General features: G+C 38.0%; 2 protein-coding genes across 7 annotated transcripts in view; one reads left to right on the top strand and one right to left on the bottom strand.

Moving 5' to 3' along the window:
• The window catches only part of Nf1 (neurofibromin 1), a 258116-nt gene that overhangs the window by 88417 nt on the left and 150384 nt on the right, over nt 1-19315 (bottom strand). The gene's annotated exons all lie outside the window — the stretch shown is intronic.
• Nucleotides 5380-8151, top strand: Omg (oligodendrocyte myelin glycoprotein). Its single transcript, XM_057774569.1, has 2 exons — nt 5380-5551; nt 6463-8151. Exons 1-2 carry the CDS (start codon nt 5549-5551, stop codon nt 7789-7791), a joined length of 1332 nt encoding a protein of 443 aa, XP_057630552.1. The 5' UTR covers nt 5380-5548; the 3' UTR covers nt 7792-8151.

Below are 19315 nucleotides of genomic sequence, written 5' to 3'. Positions count from 1 at the left end.
GAGGGAGGGGAGGGAGGGAGGGGGGAGGAGGGAGGGGGAGGGAGGGAGATATTAAGAAGGTGGCTGGTAAACAAAGCAAACTACTTAAATGTTTATATAATTCAGTTTTGTCAGTTCTATGCTTTAAAAATGGTTTATTCCAGCTGGGGACATCCCCGTAGACACCTGGGATACCCTCTAGAGCCAAGTCTCTTGCCAACCCTAAAATGGCTCCCTTAATGTAGATATCTTTTTCCCTGCTCCTACATCTGCCCTTTGTCCATCTCCACCCTCCCACTCCCCCAAGCTCTCTCCAGTCTTTCCTTTCTCCCTTCTCTCTCCCCCTCAGCCCTTTCCCCAACCCCACCCCCACCCCCATGCTCCCAACTTTTGCCTGGCCATCTTGTTTGCTTCCAATTTCCAGGAGGATCTATATATGTTTTTCTTTGGGTTCACCTTGTTATTTGGCTTCTCTAGGCTTGCGAACTATAGGCATAATGTCCTTTGTTTATGGCTAGAGTCCACTAATGAGTGAGTACATACTTGGGCAGCAGAGCAGAGGGTGCCTGAACTGGCCTTGCCCCAGTATCACACTGATGATTATCTCGAATATCACCATAGAATCTTCATCTGGTGACAGATGGAGATAGAGACAAAGACCCTCATCAGAGCAACGGACTGAGCTCCCAAGGTCCAGTTGAAGAGCAGAAGGAGGGAGAAGATGAGCAAGGAAGTCTGGACCGTGAGGGTTTGGTCCACCCACTGAGACAGTGTGCCTGTTCTAATGAGAGCTCACCAAATCCAGGTGGACCTGGACTGAATGAGCATGCAATCAAACCAGACTCTCAGAATGTGGCTGACAATGGGGGCTGACTGAGAAGCCATTGATAAAGGCACTGGAACTTGTTTCTACTGCATGTACTGGCTTTTTTGGGACCCTAGTCTATTTGGATGCAAAGCTTCCTAGGTCTGCATGTAGGGGGTAGGGCCTTGGACTTCCCACAGAGCAGGGTTCCCTGCCCTCTCTTAAGGAGGGAGGGGGAGGGAGGAGAGTGAGTTGGGGAGCAAGAGGGGAATGGGAGGAGGGGAGGAAGTGTAAATTTTTGAATGGAAAAAAAAAATTTAAAAAATGGTTTATTCCATATTCTTATTTGTTGTCAGCAGGAAATTCAGTCAGAAGTTAACTGTATTATAGACTATGCAATCCTAATCAAAAAATTTAAAATTATCTGGAGTGCTCAAAAATTTTGGAGAGCTCAGATCTTTACCCAAAGGAAGCTCAATAGGCATGTATGTATGCATATGTATGTGTATCAACAGGCATGTATGCATGCATCTGTATGTATATCTTTAAAATCCCAAGCTTGGAAATACTTCTGGTCTCAAGCATTTTAATAAAAGGATGCTGAAGGGTGAAGAAATGCAATGGTGTACTATTTGTGTTTTAATAAATAAGGCTTGCCTGAAAATTAGAGGGCAAAGCAGCCACACTAGTCAGCTATACAGGTCAGGGAGTGGTGACACACATCTTTAATCCCAGGATTTGGAAGACAGAGGCAGAAGAACCTCTGTAAATTCAAGACTACCCTGGGCTATACAAAATCAATCCAGAAACAGATTGAGGTGGTAGTGGCTCACACCCTTAATCCCAGTGTTTGGGAGTCACATACCTTTAATCCCAGCAGTAGGGAGGTGGACACAGGATTTTGCCCTTTCAGTGTGAAGATTTGGTAGAGGTTAAAAAAAAAAAAAAAAAAAAAAAGTCTCTCCAGTGGCTGGCTGCTGTTTCTCTGATCTTCAATTTGAACTCCAATATCTATCCCTGGGTTTTTATTATTTGTGCTACACAGAGATGGCTCTCATTTGTTGTAAACCAGGGCAATGGTGGCACATGTCTCTAATCCCAGACCTTGGGAGACAGAAGTAGGTGAATCTATGAGTTTGAGAACAGAGCAAATTCCAGGACAGTCAAGAATACACAAAGAAACCCTGTCTTGAGAAATGAAAAAAAAAAAAAAAAAAAACCAACCCAAACCAACCAACCAAACATTTGTATTTGTTGCTTTTCCAGGGTTTGACTCCCAGCAACCATATGCCATCTTACAATCTTTTTGTAACTGCAGTCTCAGGGGACCTAATGCCCTCTTCTGATCTTAGTCAGCAGGCATACACATGTGATGCACAGACACACATACAGGTAAAACATTCATAAACATAAAATAATAAATTTTAAAAAAGAAATGGGATGCAGAATCTGCATCAATGACAGTACTTAGGTTTACAATTATGGGGAACATTCAATGTTACCAATTCAAGAATAAAGGAAAATTGGAGCTGCTGACTAACATGAAGTGGCTACTGCCTGGCAGGCGGCATGCTGTACTTCTCACAATGCTGTCACAGTATATCCTTAGACACAAAGATACGGTAACTAATTTAATTCTTAATCTAGACCAGTTGCCTAAATAGATAGAATCTGTGGTGAATTTATCTGAAGTGTAATTAAAGCTTCCGCATAGCATATAAGGTAAGTTTTAACAAATACTTGTTTGTTTGTTTTTTTGTTTTTTTGTTTTTTAATTAATCTTCTTGCCAGGTAATGTGGTGCACACCTTTAATCCCAGCACTTGGGAGGCAGAAGCAGGTGGATCTTTGTGAGTCTCATGTCAGTCTGGTCTACAGGACCGGATTGGGACGGTCAGAGCTACATAATAGAGAGACCCTGTCTCAAAAATCAAACAAACAGGGGCTGGAGAAATGGCTCAGTGGTTAAGAGCACTGACTGCTCTTCCAGAGGTCCTGAGTTCAATTCCCAGCAACCACATGGTGGCTCACAGTCTATAATGAGACCCGGCGCCCCCTTCTGGCCTGCGGGCACACATGGAAAGAATGCTGTACACATAATAAATCTTTTTTAAAAAAATCAAACAAACAAATAAAAAAGAGTAACATACTATCTAATTTTCTGAGAATCTTTAACAGTGTAAAAGATTGCTGTATTTAGCACTCAGGAGGCAGAGGCAGGTGGATCTCTGTAAGTTCGAGGTCAGCCTGATCTACAAGAGCTAATTCCAGGACAGGCTCCAAAGCTACAGAGAAACCCTGTTTGGGTGTCGGGGGAGGGGGGAATTGCTGTATTTAACATTGAAACGACAACCCCTTTTTCTTTCTGAGAAGCTACAGTCATCTTTAATACTAAATTCTAAATGAAAAACAGCACTGCAGAATCCAATCCTAATGTGCTTGAACATATGGACTACTGTTGGCAGTGCTGAGGGGAGAGGTTATAACACCCTTGGAGGACAGGGTTTGCTGCTGGTTTTAAGACTAAGCTTAAATTAACTTTGAACCCATTAACTAATTAGTGACATAGTATGTTCTTTCAAATAAAAGTACTGGTGTAATACAAATAGGTCATTCCATGTCTGTAATGGCATAATGGATCTTCCTAAGAGAGATTTAGGGTCTGGCAAATTGATCCTAGTCTTATCCCTTGAAGTGTAGTGGTTGGTACATGAGCCGAAATAGAATGCTAATTGTCAAAAGCAAACCATTCTCACCTCCAAAACATACTACTGAATGTAGTATTTCAAATATTATTTTTAAGGCTCATCACTGATGAGCAGATTCTGAAATTCATACAAATAATCTCAAGTTCAAATGAAGACTCAAAGTAAAGTGACAATGAAATACCAAATCAATACCAATCTCTAATGATGCAGGTCTCTGGAGTGTAGTTCCTTTTCGAGGAACACTGGTTTTATCTAAAAGATGAATCCTATAAGATAGGTCTAAGAAGAAAAGCTGTGTAGATTTCAATACAATCAGTTCCTTTTTCTCGACACAAATAAAATGACAGTTCACAAAATTTAGGGAGGGAACACAAACTAATTAGTGCCTACATTTTCTCAACATGTAATATGCTAATAATTGCTGGTTTTAAAATGGTGACAATTTAAAAATAAATATATTTTTTCTTGTTTTCTTTCATAAAGTAAAATGGTCATTTTTGTAAATCAGATTTAAGTTTTAATTGATTATTTATATAATCAGTCTACCTAAAATACCATAAATCTAATTATATTTTACAAAATTTGACTATGGTTTTATCTTTTATAAATATTGTTGGATATATTTTTAAACCTACTAACTTTCTGGGAAAAATAAAATATAAATATGAAGCACCAAGTAAATAACTAAAAAGTATTAGTTTTATTTTATGTTTTGAGACAGGGTCTCATCTACTCTAGGCTGGTCTTGAATTCCTATCTGCCTGCCTCTACTTCCTGAGTGCTGATATTACAGGTCTGTGCTGCCTTTCCAGCTTTGATACTTTTAGTCAAAAATAAATCAAATTAATGGTCTTTTATACAGTCCCAACAATACCTCTGTAGAAAGTTAATACTCTATCCATAAAATCCAGAGTAAGTATCATGGAAAAAACAACAAATAAACCTCCATCCTATTCAAATATATAAAATATGAACAATTATTAAACCATTTGGATTGAAAACTAAAAGTCAAGTATTGGGGAGGGGAAAAAAAATCTAGTATCTGCCAGGTAAGGTGGTGCACATCTTTAATTCTAGTACTCAGAGGCATAGTCAGACAGATTTCTGTGAGTTTCAGGCCACCGTGGTCTACAAATTGAGTTCCAGGCCAGCCAGGGATATACAGGGAGATCGCCCTATTTTGTTTTGTTTTCTGTTTGTTTGTTTTTAAAGTCTAGCATCCTCATTTTAAATGTAGCTTATCTTGGACTTGATCACTGGCACTAAGGAAAGGATGGGAGAGCATGAAGTGTGGGGACAATATAACTGACCTGTGGGTAGGTAGCATTAGTCAAATGATCTTTTGAATAAGGAATTTAAAAACAAAATAATCATATTGAAGAATTCCTGTACTTCCTAAAAGGTAAGATGAAACATGTACGTGGCTGATAAATTTTAAAAGCTAATTAAATATAATAATAACAATGATGGAGGAAGACATAAAAATCAAGATTTTATGACAAATGAACAATTTTTGAAAAGAACATAAAAATGCATAGATTAAAATTAGTTCAATTAGTATCCTAGAAATCAATTCACAACAAAAGGTTAAGTCCATTTTCAGTATTTCCACACATAAAAAGAATGTAGAGGCTTTAACAAGAATTACAGCAAGGAAATGTTAAATGTGCAACACAAGCTCAGAGAAATATACAGAAAGAAGTAAATGCTGTATTTAACATTGAAACGACAACCCCTTTTTCATTAAGTATTCCATCCAGTAGGAAATCAGAGCTATGTAAGAGATTCTCAGATCTGTAAATTAAAAAAAAAAAATGTTCATTTCGTTGCGTATGCACCTCTTGCAATAAATTTGAGTCAGCACCAATGACAGCTCTGCAGTCCTCCTATGTGGTACTGATCAGGTGGTTGCAGAGCTTCAGCTCACACCAACACAATGCAGCTGAGCAGGCAAGCACAGCCCACAGACAGAAACCCTTCCGACTCTCCAGAACAAGACGACCTTTAAGCCTCAAGTTTCCCGGAGAAAATGAGATGCTGATGTTGAAGACGACATTATGGTAAGTAAGCAGCTACTTAAATTGGTAAAAGACCGACTTTGGATTTTTCCTTGCCTTTTCGTTTTTGTTTTTTCCTTTAAGCCAATGTTAGGACTGAATATATTCAATAACAAGTGCATGCACCAAAATCTGCTGCAGTAATAGTTGAGGTTTTCTTTTTAATGTCCTCTCTCTTTGTAAATATATATATAGTTTTTCCTTTAGAATTGGTACTGAAATATACTGGAAAAAACATCACTTTACAAAATGTGAGGTTTAAAGGTATGTTCTCAGTCTTGATTTTTCCGAGTTCATTAAAACATTTTACCAGGATGCATTTATCTATAAAAAGATAAAATTTCAAAATATTGTTTTAATATAACTGCTTTAACATCTCGAACTACAAACATATTGTGTCTTACAATACTGCAGAGATTTAAGAAAAACAGACACGACAGCCATTTTTTTCTGAATAAGAAAACATATTATCAAAAATAGTAACAGCCTAAGACTATAAAGCTCCTCATTTCTAGACAATGCCATTCTGTCCCTATTAAGGCTTTGAGAAGATAAATCAGAACAAACACGGTAAAGGGTAAAAATAAGAAAGAAAACGCAGAAGAGCCTCTCTCTCTCTCTCTCTCTCTCTCTCTCTCTCTCTCTCTCTCTCTCTCTCTCTCTCTCTCTCTCCCTCTGTCTCTCTCTCTCCCTCAATCCCCCCCAACCCCCAACTACCACATAGCCCCAGTTGAAGGATTAGGCATTTGGACTATAAATGAAGGGCAGCTTTGTTAGTTTAATCACTGGAACAATTATAAAAGGACTCAACAACAAGGAGGTTTATTGAAAATTTTGCCGAATGCTAACTGACCCATGCAGATGCTGAAAGTGTATTTGCATATTAAAAGAAGGATGTATCTGTTTGTTTTCAGGCTTTGATGGAATATCAGATACTGAAAATGTCTTCCTGCCTGTTTGTCCTTCTGTTTCTTACGCCTGGCATTTTATGCATTTGTCCTCTCCAATGTATATGCACAGAGAGGCATAGGCATGTGGACTGTTCGGGCAGAAACTTGACTACATTACCACCTGGACTCCAAGAGAACATTATACATTTAAATTTGTCTTATAATCACTTTACTGATCTACATAACCAGTTAACCAAATATACCAATCTGAGGACCCTGGATATTTCAAACAACAGGCTTGAAAGTCTGCCTGCTCAGTTACCTCGGTCTCTCTGGAACATGTCTGCTGCTAACAACAATATTAAACTTCTTGACAAATCTGATACTGCTTATCAGTGGAACCTTAAATATCTGGATGTTTCTAAGAATATGTTGGAAAAAGTTGTTCTCATTAAAAATACCTTGATAAGTCTTGAGGTTCTCAACCTCAGCAGTAACAAACTTTGGACAGTTCCAACCAACATGCCCTCCAAACTACATATCGTGGACCTGTCTAATAACTCACTGACACAAATTCTCCCAGGGACATTAATGACCCTGACAAATCTCACCCATCTTTACCTGCACAACAATAAGTTCACATTCATTCCAGATCAGTCTTTTGACCAACTTGTGCAACTGCAAGAGATAACGCTTCATAATAACAGGTGGTCATGTGACCATAAACAAAACATCACTTACTTACTGAAGTGGGTGATGGAAACAAAAGCCCATGTGATAGGGACTCCTTGTTCTGACCAAGTGTCTTCTCTGAAGGAACAGAGCATATCCCCCACAGCTCCCGGATTTACCTCAAGCCTATTTACTATCAGTGGGATGCACACAGTGGACTCCATTAACTCTCTGAGTGTGGTAACTCAACCCAAAGTGACCAAAACACCCAAACAATACCGAGGAAAGGAAACAACATTTGGTGTCACACTAAGCAGAGGTACCACTTTTACTAGCACTGGTAAGGCTTTGGTGCCCTATCCAGAAGACACATCCACAGAAATGACCGATTCACATGAGGCAGCAGCTGCAACTCTAACTATTCACCTCCAAGATGGAGTGATTTCAAACACGAGCCTCCCTAGTGCAGCAAAATCATCCCCAACACCCATGACCCTGAGTATCACCAGTGGCATGCCAAATAACTTCTCTGAAATGCTTCAACAAAGCACAACCCTCAACCTCCGGAGGGAAGAAACCACTGCAAATGTAAAGACTCAACTACCTTCTGTGGCTAGTGCTTGGAAAGTAAATGCTTCACTTCTTTTTATGCTCAACGCTGTGGTCATGCTGGTTAGTTAAGGGTCTGTAGTTTCTGAAACTAAGGAAAGCCTTCCTCCCTAATGTATAGCTGGGAAAATATGCCCCTATCTAACCAGTGATTCAAGCTATATTATGTATTCAAGAAAGCCAGTCTTGTATTTCTGAATTTGATGTAAATGAAGTAACTTGTCTTAATTAAAAGAAGTGCACAATGTCTTGGTACTTGCTGCTATTTTACTGTCTTAAGTAAAACTAATGACTTTTTTTTTAATGAAATGTTTCCTTTTTAAGGCTTCAACTTATTGCACAAAATGCAAAAAGCATCTAAACTTTAATATGTATTTTATTTATGTTTACACTGTTAATGTCTGGGAAAAAAATAAAAGGTCTATGCTCTAACTGTGTCACTTGACTTTCTAGACATTATAATAATCTATTTAGTAGAATCGAGATGAACTAACAATTTCTGCTTTAGAGAATCCCGATAGAGCTTTAAGGTGCATGAAATGTGGGGCACTCAAGGATTTTAGTACTTCAGTAAAACCAAGGCTGCCACTCTGTAAATGGTTACACACATCATTATTTTACACAAGCTAGAGTGGTTTTAAATCTAAACGATGTTCTGCTTCTGAGGAACTCTTGGCTACTTTACAGTTGTATAATGGACAAATGCTCTTCAAAAGGCTAGGAGACATTTGGCTTTGCATTTTAACAAGGAAAATTTAACTTTGTTTTGTATGTAAAAAAAGAATTAAAAAGAAAAGAATAAAAAGTTTTAATTTAAGGATTTGTTAGAGTTTTCATGGATATTTAATAGATCATTCATTAATCAAAATTATATGTTTATAGTTAAATTTTATGACTATAAGAGAAATTTATCTTTTATAAATATTTTAAATTATCTTTTATAAAATCAGAAATTATAACAATCTGATCTAACAAATTTAAAGTAAGATTAGTTTGTGGCTCAAACCATGGAGTCTAACAACAGCTTGGGTCATTCTGAGGGAGCCTGTGGGATGGAGGGAAGGAAGAAAAGAAGGAATGGAATTCCTTTGGTGCCACAAAAGAATTATTAGGTAATTATCTAATAAAGTGGACTAACAAGGCTGGGCAGGGGACAGATTTGATACTCCACATCAACTGCACTGGACTCCAACTAGAATAAAATAGTGAGAATTTTCGACAAAATATGTAAGTACTTAATGAATTTGTAACAACATAAGAAATAGCTGAGGGGCTGGAGAGATGGCTCAGAGGTTAAGAGCACTGCCTGCTCTTCCAAAGGTCCTGAGTTCAATTCCCAGCAACCACATGGTGGCTCACAACCATCTGTAATGGCATACAGACAGAATATTGTATACATAGTAAATAAATATTAAAAACAAAAAAAACACTGGTTGCTCTTCCAGAGGACCTGAGCTCAATTACCAGCAACCACAGTGTGGTTCACAATCATCTACAGCAGATTTGATGCCCTATTCTGGCATAAAGGTGTACATGTGGATAGAGCCTTCTATATATAAAATAAGTAAATAAATCTAAAAAAAAAAAAAAAAAGAAATAGCTGAAAATTAACAGAAAAGGCCTCAGTATAGGCTAAATTAGAATGTAAAATAACACACCCAAAGCATTTCTAAATTTGGGGAAAATACAAAATTAACTTGTCATGCTTTTTCCTTAAAAAAAAAAAAAATTAAAAAATCCAAATAGTCTTCTTTTCTGGATTAAGACCACAGCCGCCTCCTGCCCTGCCCTGCCCTGTGTGTATGTGCAGGCTGTCTGCATGTGAGAGTGGATAAATCAAGCTGTCTTCCTCTTCCTCCATTGCTTTTTTTTGTTTTTGTTTTTGTTTTTCGAGACAGGGTTTCTCTGTAGCTTTGGAGCCTGTCCTGGAAATCCCTTTGTAGACCAGGCTGGCCTCGAACTCACAGAGATCCGCCTGCCTCTGTCTCCCGAGTGCTGGGATTAAAGGTGTGCACCACCACCGCCCGGCACTCCATTGCTTTTTGCTTTTCTGGCTTGAGATGTGGTTTTCTCACTGAACAAAAGCTTGCCAGTGGTGGCGCATGCCTTTAATCCCAGCACTCGGGAGGCAGAGGCAGGCGGATCTCTGTGAGTTCGAGGCCAGCCTGGGTTACAAGAGCTAGTTCCAGGGCAGGCTCCAAAGCTACAGAGAAACCCTGTCTCGAAAAACAAACAAAAACAAAACAACAACAACAACAACAACAAAAAGCTTGCCACTTTGGCTAGGCTGGGTGGCAAGTTAGCTATCAGTGAATTGTCTGTTCCCACCCAAACCGCAATGCTAGAGGTTACAGGCACATGCAGCCATGTCTGATATTTTTTAATGGGTCCTGGTGACTCCAACCCCAGTCCTCATGCTTCACTGAAGAGCACGGATTCTTACCCAATGAGCCAACTCCTCAGCCACATAAGAACAACTCCATTCAGAAAGGAAAGTAACAACAGTATTGAACACTTCTTCAAGCCCTTTTTCATTGTAGTGTTGAGACAGGGTCTCACTATGTAGCACTGACCAGCTTGGAACTCCTTATGTAGACCAGGCTGGCCTCCAATTCCCAGAGATGTACCTGCCTCTGCCTCCAAGTGCTGGGATTAAAGGCAAGCACCATTATGCCTGTCCTAAAACTTTTTTTTCTTTTTTTTTAAAGAAGGATTAAGTTTATGGTAAATTACAGGTATAGTTCAATAAAAAAATCTTTATATTGTCTCTACAGTGGCTTCTGAATATTTTTCTGCCTCTATAAACTTGTCTCACTATATTAAGTAATCTCACCATGAAGAAAAGCCCCTAAAATGATTTTAAACTGCATTATGTCTTCAAATGGGCATGCTGTCCATTTTCCCTTCCAAAACGATCTAGTATCTTCACTACCCCTGACAGATGCTGACTGCTTAGACACTGCCTACTCTACAATGCACATGGTTTGAGTTGTTGCTGAATCTGTTTGTTTGACAGACCACTGAGTTTCACAAGACCAGATTCTTCGGTGCTAACTTTTACATTATGGATGATAAAGTTTAACATCTTAGAGTTCCTATGGGGACAACAAGAAAGACTAACTATGGATTATAACATTAGCAGCAACCACAGATAATACCATCCTGACTGACAGATATGTCTGCAAAATGCAGAGGAGAAACTTGGTAAATTTACAAGTACAATATCTGTCAACTACACTATGTTTTAAGAAGAAGTATTACCTAGTCTTAAAGTAATTAGATAATACTTCCCCTCTAAGGAAATTATATTTGTATCATTATTAATCAAAGAGGGTTCAAAAAGGGCTAATTCCCCAATGCTATTGTATTATTACCCCCCAAATATTTTGGGATGTGTTCCTTGAGTATTTCTTCCTAGAGCTCAAGTGTATAAATATATGTAGGTATATGTCAGTATGTATGAAGACATTAGTTTTTTGTTAAATGACTTGGCCAATTATAAAATTATTCAAGGGTTCTAGGAATATATAAATTTAGTATATTAAACACATTTTCAATTTAGGATATCATCAACTTACAAAGATTTTTACCGAGATGTAAGTCTTTCCCAAGTCCAAGAGTATCTGTTCTATACACACACACACACACCCCTCTTAGGCTTTGTTCTATTTTGTAAGTAACTCACTTCTGTCAGTAGTGTACAACCAACAAAACACTTTCTACTGTTGTAACTCATTCTCTTCATTTGTGAAATGGGTTAGCAAGAATAGTGTTGCTTTTTTTCTCCTGAGAATTAAATAACATAATTCACACAAAGCTTTCAGAGTCTTGATCATTCATGTGTTATTAAATGATGACATGAAATCAACAACAAATTCCTTTAAAGGATACAAAAAAAAAAGTAGACACCTAAAATCATTCATTGTTTATACTTTAGAAATTATGTTTTAAAAAAAATTAAAAGCCCGGTGTGATGGCACCCGCCTTTAATACCAGCAAGGTGGAAGCAGGTGGATCCCAGTCAGTCCGAGGCCAGCCTGGTCTATACAGTGAGTTCCAGAACAGAAAGGGCTATGTAGAGACCCTGTCTCTAAACAAACAAACAGAACTAGTTAAGGAATGATATCCACAAATAGTAAACCACCAGGTCACATTATGTTGGCAAAAACATTTTTGTTTGTTTGGTTTCATTTTTAAGTGGAGAAAAAAATATTTACTTGAGGTTAGCTAGGCTGTACAGACATCCATTTGGTTAAAAACGACACAGGCCTGGAGTATCATGAAAGCTTCCTGAAAAGGATAAGCAACTGCAAATCTCAGACAACAAAGACAACAACAAAGAGTGAGTGATGTTCAATATTAGCCAACTTGTAAAACAATACTTGGGGGCTAGAGAGAATGATTCAATGGGTAAAGAGGTTTAGTGTACAAGCCTAGAGACCTAAGTTTGATCCTTGGAATCCACGCAAGGGTAGAAGGAGAGAACCAATTTCAAGCAGTTATCCTTTGACCTCCACATATGTGTTGAGGCACACATGTACACACACAAGCACACATGTACACATACACCAGATGCTGGAGAGATGGCCCAAAGGTGAAGAGCACTTGTTGTTCTTGCAGAGGGGCTAGGTTTAGATTCCAGAACCAACATAATGGTTCATAAGCATTCATAACTATAGTTCCAGGGGATCTGATACACTCTTCTGAACAATGTGGGCACCAGACACATGTGTGGTACATACCTGTAGGCAAAACAGTCATATACAAAAATCTAACAAATTTTCTTTAAAACAATAAAGTGGGAAAAAGGGAGAAGATAAAAAATCAATATATTTAGATTTTAAAAATCCCGTCATTTGGGATACTGTAGAACAAAACACAAACAGGTAACTAAGAAAATAAGAAACTAAATTCTTAGTCTTAACAGATGAAATAATTGCTTACTGAAAACATACCTTGTCAACATTTTGAGAAACAACTTTAACAACAAAATAAATATGGACACAAATGACTTTTTTCACACATTGGTCAAAATAATTAGAAAATTATAGAACAAACTATAATGACAAAAAAATAACATATACATAGAATTTGGAGGACCAAATGGGTGACTGAAGAAAACAATACGTGGGGTAATAAGTTCAGGAATGCCAATTCATTCATCCACTCAACCTCATTTAGCTGCTATTGTCAACATACCAAAGGCTACATACAAAAACACATCTGACTAGTTACCATAAAGCTGCAGTCATTGACAGTATAATTTAAGAATTAAGCATTTTCTGACAAGCACTTCAATGAGAATCTTTTTAAAATAGGACATAAAATACTTGGGTCACGTGGAAAAATAAACAGGTATAAAACTTACTCCCAAATCCAGAAGCAATGGTAAACATATCTTTGTACCACTCATAGTAAGACAGGAGGGCAGGAGTGTAACAGTTGAAAGGAAGGGCCTGGGGTCTATCTTATAGTGGGGCATGTGCTCAAGAGACCTTGGGCTTAAGTCTCAGTACTAGTACATGTGTACACAGGCACATAACTCACCAACAGATGCACACGAAGGCAGCCAAAATACAGAAATGATAAAGTACTATTACTGCACAGAGTACATAAGAAGGAATTCTACACATGACAAACTTTTTCTGTATGTGTGTTCCGGCATGTGTGCCCCTAAAATATTTCTAACATTTATTTATTTATTGAGAGAGAGAAAGGCAGACAGACAGAGAGACAGAGAATCACAGAGTGTATATGTGTGGAGGTTAGAGGATTACTTTTCGAAGCCAGATCTCTCCTTCCATCATGTGGGTTTCGGTTATCAGGACTGGAGTGAGCACCTTTACCCACTAAGCCATCTTGCTGGCCTATGTATATGCATTTTAAGATAGGTTCTCACTGCGTAGTCCAGGCTGGTCTTAGACTCCCAATCTTCCTAAGTGCTGGAATTTCAAGCATACGCCACCATGCCCACCCAACAAAGCCTTTTATTAGTTGTGCAATATTAGAAAATCAACTCTATGCCTCATGGTAGAGTTATAAAAAGAAAATAAGGCTGGGGCTGGAGAGATGGCTCAGAGGTTAAGAGCATTGCCTGCTCTTCCAAAGGTCCTGAGTTCAATTCCCAGCAACCATATGGTGGCTCACAACCACCTGTAATGAGGTCTGGTGCCCTCTTCTGGTCTGCAGGCATACACACAGACAGAATATTGTACACATAATAAATAAATATTTAAAAAAAATTTAAAAAATTTAAAAAAAAAAAGAAAATAAGGTGACACAATGCTTAAAATAGTGCCTAGTACACACCATTAATTAAACATTGTTAACTTTGGGATAAAAAAGAATGAGAGCTCAAAAGGATAAGGAAAGATTTAATGAACAGTGCAGGGAAATTGGAAGACACACACTAGAGAGACGGATCAGTGGTTAAGAGCTCTTGTTGCTCTCACCAACAATCCGAATTTGACTCCTAGCACCTAAAGGTAGCTCACAACCACCCATAATTGGAATTATAAGGGATCTGACACCCTCTAAAGACCTCCTTGAGCACCAGGCACACATGTAGTACACATACATAAACACAGGCAAAAAACATTCATAGACATAAAATATAAAAATATAAGGAAATAGGTAGACACTTCATTTTAACATTAAATTCATGTGATACATGCCACAAAGTGAACTAAAAAGAAATTGTCAATAAATTTGCCAATATAAACCTGAATTCCTTATTTTAGAACATTAAACCTGATGAAAATATTAAAATAGAATACTATAAAGGAGACTGTGAGTATAAAAAAAATTACCAGTACTGGGTAAATGATAAAAACAGAATGTTTACAACACAGAAAACAAGATAATAAATATGAGAATATGGCCAGCCATATAACCAAGAAAGACAATAAAAATATGTGCTATCTTATAATTCTTAAAATAACAATTTAAAAAGCTTATGGAATAAAATCAGTACTAGGGAAGACAATATAATAGCCATATCACACAATGGCAAGATTCGTTTAGAGAGTAACTCAGCTATGAGCCAAAACTCTGCATCCTCATATAGCCTCATGTCAACCAAGTAAACCAACATGTCTCAACATTCACATGCTCTCTTTGGCCACCAGGCTTTCCTGGATGCCATATGCCCCTCTTCTTATTTTGGCAACCCTATTCATCCTTTGTATTTCAGTTTTGATGTTATTTCTTTCAAGTTTCTTTTATTAACTATCTTTATCTGAAGTCCTGCCTAACAAGAAGAACAGATCAAAGATGTGACCAATGCACTAATGATAGCCTACTTACAACAAGCCAAGTCTACTCTAGAATCTATGGTTCTTCTACTTAGGTCAAAGCAAAGTCCTGAGGGAGATAAAAGAAAAGTTAAGAATGAAGGAAGTCAAGTGTAGTAGAATAAACTTATAGTATCTACTACTTAAAAGGATTACAAGTTCAAAGTCAGCCTGGGCAACTTACCAAGACCACTCCTCTCAGGAGAGAAATAAAATCAGAATGACGGCTCTGGTTAGGGTACTACTTGCCATGCAAGAAATTAGTTCAAGGTACTGTAGAGTTTACATGTGAACCAATTCTAGATAGGTGCTAATTATTATTAATTCTGAAAATTCCTGAACATTTTAGTAGAGTGAATTGCTCAAATGAAGTCAGCCAGGGAGTGAAACCTACTGCCACCTCAGTGTACTAATGTGTTAAGCAGATTCATTTGTTTCACTCGCTGAAAACTGTAGAGCAAAGTGAGGTCTTTAAGAAACTCAACTTTTAAGAAAAGCCATTTGGGTTCAACTCTTTCATTCACTAAAATGTACAGAAGAACTAGGTGGGAAATACTAGATTTAAAAAAAGGCTGATTTTCTTCATCAGAATCCCTGGCTTGAGATTCTGAATTTGTTGAGGCTACTCACAAAGCACAGAAATCAACATGCACACATAACATAAACAGCAAAATTGTTCAGCTGTGCATTGTAGTTTAATCAAGGAACAGGAGTAAATTTTGTCATTTAAAGCCTGCTATCCTGTTAACTGATAGTGATCTGTTTAAAGTAGTTTAAAGCATATAAATTCTACAGGGGTGTTTTAAGAACTGGGTTAGGGTCTGGGGAGATGGTTCTTCACTCAGTAAAGTGTTTTCTGAGCAAGCACGAAGACCTGAATTTGGATCCAGGGACATAAGAAACTAGGTGTGGCAGTATGCTGTACTACGAGCCCTAGGAAGGAGACAGGAGGATCCTGGGGGTTTGTCTGGTCAGTCAGTTCAGCCAAACCAGTAAGCTCCAGAGCCAGAGAAAAAACATGTTTCGAAAACAAGATGGAGAGTAATAAAAAACAACATCCAACATCAATTTCTGGTCAAGGCATGGTTTAAATAAAATGCATTAATCACTTTGGGGAAGCTACACAAGCCTTCAGTAATTTTATTCTGTTTTATATTTATGAATTTTTTTTTTTGGTTTTTTCGAGACAGGGTTTCTCTGTGGTTTTGGAGCCTGTCCTGGAACTAGCTCTGTAGACCAGGCTGGTCTCGAACTCACAGAGATCCGCCTGCCTCTGCATCCCAAGTGCTGGGATTAAAGGCGTGCGCCACCACCGCCCGGCTATTTATGAATGTTTTGCCTGTGTGTATTTTTGTTTACTATGTATGCCCGGTACTCAGTGAGCCAGAAGAAGGCATTAGATTCCTTGGAATGGGAGTTACAGACAATAGAGAGCTGCCATGTAGGTGCTGAGAATTGAACCTAGATCTTTTGTAAGAGTAGCCAGTGTTGGTAACTGCTGAGCCATCTGCCCAGATCTAAACCTGTGGAAGAAATGTGAGGTCATTAATGAGCTCACAAAGAGAAATGATTGAACCCACAATGGCACATAATCTTCTTTTCACAGTTATACTTCAAATAGCTGATTCGTTGTTTATCTCATAGAAAATATGATCTAATTTAAAACGTGTGAGTGTGTGTGTGTGTGTGTACATACAGCTGTAGAGAGGTCAGATAACCTCAGCTGCTGGTCCTGGTTCTACCATGTTTGAGTTAGGGTCTTTCCTGTTGTCTGTTACTGTGCTGCACATGTTAGTCTAACTGGTTTCCCCCTTCCATCTTCCCAGGAGTGCTGGGAGTACAGCTGTATGTACGCCACTGCTTTTATGTGGGTTCTGAGGATCTGAACTCAGGCCATCAGGCTAATCACATCAGGAAGTACAATTTTTTATTCTGCATTATCTTGTTGTCCATAGTCACAGTTCAAACAAAATGAACACTGCTATGGCAGAAGGAGTTTGAATGACTACCAAATGCTTGCTCAACAAAAAATAAGCTCAGATTTAATGGCTTTTCATCAAGTAGAGAGAAGGGGAAACACCCAATCATCAGTAAGGAAAAACAAAGAAGCCATATACCACAATAACCACTGGGAAAGCTATCATCTGCCAACCAAAGCTTCTGTGACCACTAACACATCTGAGATATGATGAAGTATAAAAGTGTCTGGCACACGGCCATAGCCATTACCAGCTCTATTGTGTAGACACCCAATATTCAACTGTATTTCCTCATACCAAAGACAATTAAATGTTTAAAAATAAATTTCATCTAACTGCATGGGCTAATGCTTCGTCATGGCATGGTTTTTCTAAAACATCATATCAAATCCTTTGTCTTGACTTTAAGTTGTATCAGGAAGCTATACGGCATTAAGTATGAATTTACAGACACACTGTAAAACTCAAAGTTTCCTTCAAACAAATTAATTGGAAAATCAAGGAGTTATTTGAAACTAGGAAAAAATATTTTCACATATAAATAATAAAATGACTAGTAATAGATTTTAATTTTAAGTATACCATGGGATATACCTAAATTTTTGTCTATTTCATCAAAACAACCAGTTTTTAAGTTAAAATTTTTTTTTTGCTTTTGTTTTGTTTTTTTGCTTTTGGAAATAGGGCTTCTCTGTGTTTCCCTGGCTGGCCTCAAACTCACAGAGATCCCCCTGATTGCTGGGATTAAAGGAGTATGCCACCACTGCCAGTAAAAGGCAGATTTTAACCCTATAAGTAGTTGAACACCTGTTTTTAATAGAGCAGCAGCTGGATTATAACCACTAACCACCTTTAAAGAACAAGTCTTAAGTTAGAACATACCAAGGGTTACAGAAAAGATAACCACTTAAGAACTCTCCCGGCTCGCTTTAGAACTTCAATTCTACTTTGCTTTCCTCCATTTTTAAAAGATGCAGAATTGCCAGACGGTGGTAGTATACGCCTTTAATCCCAGCACTTGGGAAGCAGAGGCAGGTGGATCTCTGTGAGTTCAAGGGCAGTGTGGTCTATAAGAGCTAGTTCCAGGACACAGAAACCCTGTCTTTAAAAAAAAAAAGATGTGGAATCTACATAAATTGACCAGGCTGTGCTTGAACTCTTGTTTTCTGTTTCAAACTGGGATTATAAGTGTGCAACACCACGCCTAGCTAGAACTCCAATTCTAATCATTAATATTAAATTAAGTATTCTTTTCTCAAATAAAACCATGTACATCTGCAGTTTAAATGAGCAAGTTTAAATGCTATCAATGAATAATTAATATTATTGTGTATCATTAAAAATTGGTAAGATTAGGCTTGGTGGCAACATCTATAATCCTAGCACTCAGGAGACAGAGCCAGGATCCTGACTTCAAGATCAGTCTGGGTGGGCTGGAGAGATGGCTCAGTGGTTAAGAGCATTGCCTGCTCTCCCAAAGGTCCTGAGTTCAATTCCCGGCAACCACATGGTGGCTCACAACCACCTGTAATGAGGTATGGTGCCCTCTTCTGGCCTGCAGGCATACACACTGACAGAATATTGTATACATCATAAATAATAAATAAATTAAAAAAAAAGATCAGTCTGGGTAATAAAGCAAGTCCGCATCTCAAACACGATACAACGAACAAACCAGAGGTCTGCCTGTTACACTTGTTCCATGACATTCCATTTACTATGCTAGATTTCTTGTGTATCCACATAAAGATATGCAAAACCTAGGAACACGTACAATTTAGAAACAGAAGGAGGAAGGATTTACCATAATTTGCCTAGACAAACAGCTAACAGCAAGCATGTGGTCAGGGTGTGGAGAATCTAGAACTCTCATGCACTATGTAGAAAAGTAAAATGAATAGCATGTGCACTTGGGAAAAGATAGTCAGGTTCTCAGAGGTTAATGATTGATTACCATGTTTCAACAACTCCACTTCTTTCTCTCTCTCTCTCTCTCTCTCTCTCTCTCTCTCTCTCTCTCTCTCTCTCTCTCCACACACACACACACACACACACACACACACACACACACCTGGAAACACAGATCCCACACAAACACACTGAAGTGTCAGCAGTGCTATGCACAATAACCAAGAAGTAGAGAACGTTTTATAACTAGATGACAGAAGAATAAACTGTGCTATAGTAATACAATGGAATATTATAACTAGATAACAGAAGAATAAACTGTGCTATAGTAATACAATGGAATATTGGTCAGATACAAAACGAAATGAAATTTTCACAATACAACACAAAGAAACCTTGAAAATATGTGTGAAGTAA

This window comes from Chionomys nivalis, chromosome 7 (genome assembly GCF_950005125.1).
Source record: "Chionomys nivalis chromosome 7, mChiNiv1.1, whole genome shotgun sequence".
Classification (NCBI taxonomy): Eukaryota; Metazoa; Chordata; class Mammalia; order Rodentia; family Cricetidae; genus Chionomys; species Chionomys nivalis.
The sequence above is the reverse complement of the archived record's forward strand: the minus strand, read 5'-3'. Positions and strand labels throughout refer to the sequence as shown.